This window comes from Coenobita brevimanus, chromosome 106 (genome assembly GCF_032717465.1).
Source record: "Coenobita brevimanus isolate Jiangsu-jjx chromosome 106, ASM3271746v2, whole genome shotgun sequence".
Classification (NCBI taxonomy): domain Eukaryota; kingdom Metazoa; phylum Arthropoda; class Malacostraca; order Decapoda; family Coenobitidae; genus Coenobita; species Coenobita brevimanus.
Genome location: NC_137059.1, coordinates 4,755,376 through 4,763,649, shown reverse-complemented (window position 1 = coordinate 4,763,649; position 8,274 = coordinate 4,755,376). Strand labels below are relative to the sequence as shown.

The 8,274-nt window shown below is 43.4% G+C and overlaps 1 protein-coding gene across 1 annotated transcript; it reads left to right on the top strand.

Annotated features, from left to right (window-relative positions):
* The first annotated feature begins 266 nt into the window (after positions 1 to 266).
* Positions 267 to 6,514, top strand: LOC145416499 (uncharacterized). Its single transcript, XM_080285456.1, has 7 exons — positions 267 to 344; positions 1,115 to 1,265; positions 2,081 to 2,283; positions 3,652 to 3,846; positions 5,238 to 5,336; positions 5,829 to 5,987; positions 6,371 to 6,514. The coding sequence occupies exons 1-7, from the start codon at positions 267 to 269 to the stop codon at positions 6,512 to 6,514; spliced, it is 1,029 nt and encodes a 342-aa protein (XP_080141582.1).
* Positions 6,515 to 8,274: the final 1,760 nt, after the last annotated feature.

Below are 8,274 nucleotides of genomic sequence, written 5' to 3'. Positions count from 1 at the left end.
TTTTCGTGCAGCAAGTCTTATTTTAAAAGGGTAGTTAATTTAATATGTTGGAAATTGCGAAATCTCAAAAAAGCCATGTTGATTCGTCTGTGTTCTTTCCATCAGCTGATACGGGACGATAGCCTGCCATGTCACAAGGAAATCCAAACAGTTATTTTGGTAATGCGGTTCGGTCCTGCTGTTCATTTTCCATCCTCCCTCATGCTGCACATAGTGAGTACTGTAAGTTTATCTGAGTACACTACGCTCCTCTCCCCTTCACTACGATGGAGCATTATATTAGTGTACTGAATGAAATGGGAGGAAAAGGAGAGGAAGACCCAGAACGAGGTGGAGGTGCGAGAGTTTGTAAGGATGGTGGTGCTGTGTCATGGGAAGGGAGGTCGTCTCTGAGTAGGGGCAGAAACGCCTGGAGGTGCTTTTCCCCTTAGGCCATCCCTCACAGGATGCATCTTCAGGCAGGAGATAGACAGAATTAACCCCAGCACTACAGTGACATTGTTTTTGGTTCAGTCATTCCACCTCCACTAAGGCTCCTCGAATTTCATACACCCATAACCTAGTACTCATATTGAAGAAGCTGTCCGTTTCTGTCAGATAAAAACAACCTGTCTTTAGTGAAGGCTGTAATTTTAAACAACTCTAAGTCGAAAGATGACTCCCTTGAATAAAATAGTCAGATATTGGAAAACATAGTAGTAGTGTGGCAATAGTAGTAGTACTAGTACTAGTAGTAGTAGTAGTGGTAGTAGTAGTAGTAGTAGTATCAGCAGCGGTAGCAGCAGCAGTAGTGGTAGTAGAAGTAGTAGCAGTAGGAGTAGTAATAGTAGAAGCAGCTGCAGCACCAACAGCAGCGGCGGCAGTAGTACTAGTAGGAGTAGTAGTGGTAATTGTAGCATTAGTAATCATCATCATCATCATCATCATCATCATCATCATCATCATCATCATCACCATCATCATCATCATCATCATCATCATAACAATAGTAATAAATGTCTCCGTCAGAGTATTTTACTGTTCACCCACGTCTCCAGCATACCACTCTTGCACTCTGGCAGAAGACAACGCAGAGAGGGAGACGCCTCTTAATTAGGTTTACCTGTATCGGCAGGTGGCAAAGTGGGTGCGTGAGGTGGAGCGTGTGATGACCTGGGCAGCTCAGCGGTATGGAAGGTTCCTGGTAGCGGGGGCGCTCTCATCCTGCCTGGTGCTCAATCTGGCCCTACACGCTGGAATTGGACTCTTTCTTTTCTGTCAGGACGGTGAGCCACTTAATTTTTTGGGTACTCTTGTTTTTCACAGAGCTAAATATTCATGTTCGTTTGATTGTGAAGCGTTTGATGGCTGTATGAGTGACGATAAAAGTATAAATAAGCCATTTTATTCGCAGGTCAGGTTGTTATTCTTATTTTTCACATAGTTAAATATTCATGCTACTTTGGTTGTGAAGTGTTTGATGGTTGTGAGTGAAGCTAAATGTATAAAAGAGCAATTTTATACGTATCACTACTTCAGAATTATGTATAAATATGGAACCCACTGCTTTGGTCCTACTGCCGTATTCTCGTTTCCATAAGAGACCCCATAGCGCTTCCTTAGCGATCTCATATAAACCTATATATAAAATTTAGGGTCATATTGGGGACATATTATGTGCTGGAGGTGGGACTGGAGTCAGGAGTGGCTAGGGTAAGGAGTGGTTGAAGGAAGTTCAGGGAGCTGTTGCCTCTCCTGACACTGAGAGGGCTCTCCCTCCATGCATTGAGATAATTGTATGCGGCATGTGTTAGGAGCGTAATGCTGTACGAGTATGGTAGTGAGACCTGGGCAGCAAAGGAAGGGGATATTCGTAAGCTCAAACGTACATAAATAAAAATGATTAGATGGATGTGTAGTGCGTACTTGAATCCGAGGCCTATGTATCTGATTAACTAAACTTACTACTAAATGTCAAATATCTAATTTACGACTCTTGGCCTTTCCTTTCAGAGTGTGCGATCCGATTTCTACTGTACATGCTGTTCTACGCTTCACCTCACAGAAAACTCTAACACATCTTCCATAACATCCTTTTCAGAGTGTGTGATCCAGTCTTTAAACGGGCCTCTTCTTTCCATGGATCGTGATGTGATCCAGCATATAAAGGAGCACTGGTTGGACCCCCCCGCCCCCCGAGGAGCCTATCAAAAAACCTTCCCTCTGGACAAGCCACCCTGGGCAATGGCTACCAGCTGGACAGACACTTACGAACTTATCAATGACTACTTCAAACACTACGAGGTTAGTTTGTAAGGAGGAAAGTTCAGTTTTCGTTTGTAATGTCGCTGCACTTAATCATCATCATCATCATCATTATCATCATCATCATCATCATCATTAGTATCAGTATCTTCACCACCACCACAATCATCACCATTATCATCATCATCAGTATCTTCACCACCACCACCACAATCATCATCATCATCAGTATCTTCACCACCAACACCACCACCACAATCATCATCATCATCATCATCATTATCACCTTTTCTCCTGCCTAAGGGCTGATGTGGGGTCCATGAAATGAGGAAACAAAGAGCACGAGAGATGGAGAACTGTCAGCAGCATGCATAGTGAAGTGAGCCAAACACTCCATTAAAATAAACGACAATATTCTCTTTCATACAGTGGCTAGCTTTGAAGGGTGTACTCCTCTCGTCCTACCCCAGTGTAATGTGAGCACAACCCCAGCCACCCCTTGCATTTAAGCCCTGCTGAGTCATGTTCGGGTGGAGTACCTGAACCCACTAGACCACTGGACGTCCCTTTGGTTATATGGTTACCACCTAACGTAGCAAAAAGTTGCCTGGAGTAAAGGAAAGCATTTAGGTCATCATTTAGTGTAGAGTCACCCGAAGGTAGTGCTACATCAAGTGAATGGATGGTGGGAGTCCGTACCTACCTGTGAAAGTGTGAAAAAAAGAAAGATCACGGTACTGGAATCACATCACGTACTCTATGTTCTGGCGAACTTAAGGAAATGAATTAAGACAGAAGGATGATGAATTTAGAAATGTGTTTTATTAGAGACTCTGAGGTTAGGGGAGTGGTAAGGTTAGGAGAGTTATGTGATTAGGACGATGATAAAGTTTGAAATAGTGTTTGGTCGTCACTTCTTGAGCCCTGTGTGTGTGCATGTATTATTTATGTGTGTATGTATGTATGTGTGTGTGTATTTATCTACTTGTCTACCTCCCTAGGTACCTAACTATCCATCCGTCCATCTATCCGTCCATCCATCTATCCATCCATCATTCTATCCATCTATTTATCTATCTATCTGTCTGTATATATACTTATCTCTAATCAACCTATCTATCTACCTGCCTACCCACCTGCCTACCTACATGCCTACCTACGTACATACCTACCTGTCTATCTATATATCTATCTTTCTATCCCTCCGTCCATCCAGCCAGCCATCTTTCACCCTATTTTTTTATCGCTCTGTCCATCCATCCATCCATCTTTTACCCTATCCTCTATCTTCCTGTCCATCGATCCACCCATCTTTCACCCTATTTTTCCGTCTCTTTGTCCATCCATCCATCCATCCATCTCTGACCTCTTCAAATCAACTCCCCTTTCTTCCCCACACGCCCACAGAAGCCCGGCACTTTCATGGAGGTTGGAGCCGGGGATGGAGAGTTCAGATCCCTAAGCCTGTACGTGGAGCAGGAGCTGGGGTTCCACGGGGTGCTGGTGGAACCCGATCCGCGCTTGTATCACCAGCTGCGGAGCAAGAGGAGAACTGCTACGTCCATCCAGGCCTGTGCTACCCCTGATTACGGACACAAAAGGGTTGGTAATGCACGCAAATACGCACGCAAACACACACACACAGGCACACAAGCAAACAATCACACACATCTATCTAGACACACACACACACACACACACACACACATACACACGGACGAGGGCAAAAACCGAGGCGGCCGATTATTATCATGTATCACCTTTAAGCGAACAACTTATCTCTAATTCATAAACCTTAATCTGCAGTTTTCTACCAAATATTTATCTAAAACTACAAGTGTGTAACGTATCTCTGTTTGAACCTTATACAAATCATCAATCACTGACATAACCACTTACACACATGTGCTACACCATGGATAAGTTTACACGTTACTGTCTCGTTTGTAAAGGCAGAGAAGATAATTATTGTCAAGGGTGTTGTAATCATATCTGCCCCTGAGGTTTTGCGTGATGACACTTCTCCACTACGTGCCTCTCAGTCTGCACACACAGCAGCAGCAGCAGCAGCTAATGTAGTCAGACGTCCATATTACACACACACACACACACACACACACATGGAAAGCAATTCACACTTTTCCACTACGTGCCTCTCAGTCTACACACACAGCAGCAGCAGCAGCTAATGTAGTCACGCGTCCATATTACACACACACACACACACACACACACACACACACACACACACACACACGGAAAGCAATTCACACTTTTCCACTACGTGCCTCTCAGTCTACACACACAGCAGCAGCAGCAGCTAATGTAGTCACGCGTCCATATTACACACACACACATACACACACACACACACGGAAAGCAATTCACACTTTTCCACTACGTGCCTCTCAGTCTGCACACACAGCAACAGCAGCAGCTAATGTAGTCACGCGTCCATATAATTATACTTTACACACACACACACACACACACACACACACACACACACACGGAAAGCATAATTGCATGACGAATTACAAAACGTGTACCCTCAGGGAATACATGATAAACGTATATTTTTAGCAGAAAACGATATACGAACAATTTTCTAGATCTTCACACTTAGGTAACCATTAATAATCCTATTGTTGGTTTCCTCCCCTCAAAAGTGTGGAATGGAATCACCCAGAGTATTATTATCTATTTCACAGGCGAGTCCATGCCATCCTATTGAGGGGAGGAAATCCTTGGATCATTTGATAGCTATGCAGTCATTCAGATTTGCAGATTAGTATGTTGATCTTATTTACTAACTTAGCCTTTGCTTGAGGTTTTAGGGGGAAACTGCAGCATAGAAACACGTTAATTTCCTGTCATAAATACCATTGTGCAGTTGAAAGGCATTGATTCAAGACTTCTTCTCCTCCTCCTTCTTCTTCTTCTTCTTCTTCTCCTCCTCCTCCTTATTCTTCATGTTCTTCTTCTTCCCCCAGAATATGCTGTGGTTACGTGACACCCCAGAGGACTTACCCCCACTTCTATACCGTATACAGAGGGGAAACAACAGACTCACGCAGTATGTCTCAGCAGAGGTAGGTTAGCATCATCATCATCATCATCATCATCATCATCATCATCATCATCATCATCATCATCATCATCATCATCATATCAGTTACTTATCATCATCACCACCACCATCATCATTATCATCGTCATCTTCAATCGTTTCACCTTCACCTTCATTATTATCAATATCACCTTCATATTCAACATTATTGTGTGCATTTTTATTATTTTATTCATCATTATTTCTCTTTCTCTCTCTCTCTCTCTCTCTCTCTCTCTCTCTCTCTCTCTCTCTCTCTCTCTCTCTCTCTCTCTCTCTCATCCATCTCCATGTATCTATATCCATCTTACTCTCTAGCCATCCATCCATCTATCCATCCACCCACCCATCCACCCACCCACCCATCCTACTATCTGTCTATCTATTCATTCACCCATCCATCTATCCATCTATCTATCTATTCACCCATCCATCCATCCATCTATTTATCTATCTATCTATCTATCTCCCCCAGGATCGTGCTCTAGGTGTAACAGTGGAGGTACAATGTTTCAACGCGGGTGCCATGGCTCTAGCGGCACTGGGCACCCGCTCCCTTGACCTCCTCATCATCTCCACACACGGGGGAGAACAAGATATCTTTGAAACGCTGCCCACATCTCTCAAACTCAAGGTCAGGTTAGGTCAAGGCAGGTTAACTACACACACACACACACACACACACACACACACACACACACACACACACACACACACACTGCAGCTCAGAGGTAGGTCAGACACATTCAAAACGCTACTCAAGGTCTGGGTAGGGCTCAGGGCACGTATTTAAATAAGTTTTCATACTGATTAACATGTGGATGGAGGTTATTGTATTCATCCGTGTGTGTGTTTGTTTGTGCACGAGATGTCACAAAAAGTTATAATCGAATTTCAGTTACGTCAAGTGGACACAACGGACAATAGGATAATGAAGTATAATGCCCAGAATGAATCGCCTATGAGAAGGATTGACGACTTTAAAACCTAATTATTCTCCTTCTTCGCCTTCTGCAGATGGTGGTGCTGGCGATGAGCGTGGCGGTGGGGGAGGAGTGGGAGGCGGTGAAGGAGGCCGCGGACGAGAGAGGCTTGGTGGTGGTGCGTCATTTTCATAGTCATCATGTGTTTATGCGGAGGTCTGACGTTGTGTATGCGTGAGAGAGAGAGAGAGAGAGGGGGGGGGAAAGTATTACATTTTCATAACTATCATGTGTGTATTCCGATGTCAGAGGTTGTATGCCTGAGAGAGAGAGAGAGAGAGAGAGAGAGAGAGAGAAAGGGAGAGAGTGAGAGAGGACAAATAAATCATAATATCCCTCAGTTAGCTCTTCTTTAACCTGTAATTATTAACATTCAGACTCTTCAGCTGAAAAGAGAATGACGTAAAAACAACACTCCTATTCTACCTTGCCAGGCGATATCTTGCGTGTTATGGAGACTGCTCAGCGTTATCAGCGCCTACCCTGCATCATTTATCCATTCCCTACTCTCATTGCAACACCCAAGCCCACACCAGCAGCCTGAGCCGTCTCCGAGAAGCACAAGATACCGCTAGGAGTGTGCTATTTACGGACCACCTTAAATAATCCTCTGGCCTTAGCTGGAATAGACTACTAGAGTTATCCCGACGATTAAAGTGAATTGACGGTCTTATTTTGGAATCTCTCTCTCTCTCTCTCTCTCTCTCTCTCTCTCTCTCTCTCTCTGTTAACCCCTTCAATCTAAGGAAGGTTTTTTTATATTCTTGCTACCACTAGACGATTTTATTCAGCTTAGGAGAGACCCGTGGTGGTGGAGGGGTTAGTGAAGGCTGTAACTAACCCCTCTAGTTCGAAGTCTTATAAGCCATGTAAAATCGTCTGTATTTAGCAAGAATGTAGTAGTAATAGTCGTAGTAGTAGTAAAAGCAGCAATAGTAGTAGTAATAGTTCAGAGTTGTTTTTGTGGTGATGGTGTAGGTTCATTCGGACGTGAACCCGGTGGACTGCAGGCTGAAGTTACTCAAAACCTGCAGTCCACCATCCTTCTTCCGGGGGATAGGGAGGGAGTTATGGAAGGTTTATTTAAGAAAAGTTTTGCAGCCAAACCTGACACATTTCAGACACGCTAGTTTCGTAGACTTGCTTTGATGCTTGCTTAATTTTACTTATTACACCACTAGAGTAAGAGAATGTTGATATATGAACACATTTATAGTGGTTTTCGCACATAGATATTGACTGCCTTCCTCCCAGGAGAAAGAAACAAAAGACGACTATGCAGAAGCCCCTTATCGGATGCTTGTGTTGACATAGATGGAGGTTGTTCTAGTAACGTGACGCCACACTTCGGCTCTATTTTTGTACTCTCTTGTTTTTATATCCGGATCCCTTACATCTTGTTTGTCTGTAGGAAAAGTGGGATGATGATGAAGACGAGCATGGTGAAGGGTACAGTGTTCAGTACTTTCTTAGTGTTATAGTATATTGTTAGATCCTCCTAGCTAAAGAATTAAACTCTTTAAATATTATTTAATCTAAAAATCTCTTATTTTGTAAGTTGGGTACGTTTGTGGCTTATACATATTAGAATACGCTTGTAATCCCCGCAACGAAGCAGTGTTCAGAGGATCGGTTCGCGTTGTTAAATGGACCGGTTTTCCGAAACAGTCGGAAGATGATAATGATTGTTGTTTAGGAGGCAGATTCATTTGCTGGTAGTAGACAGATCGGTTGGAAACCCGCGAGTTGGCCATCTTAGACGGTAGGCATCATGGAGAACTGTAAACATCATTTATATTTACTTAAGCCTTGTTAATGACACCGCCCAGTATGTAACATTAATTACAGAGGATGACAGAGGATGACAGTGACATGTAGTCGGCAGGAATTTCAGACTGTGACCACTCGTAAATGATTGTAGTATAGTCAAGGTATGGG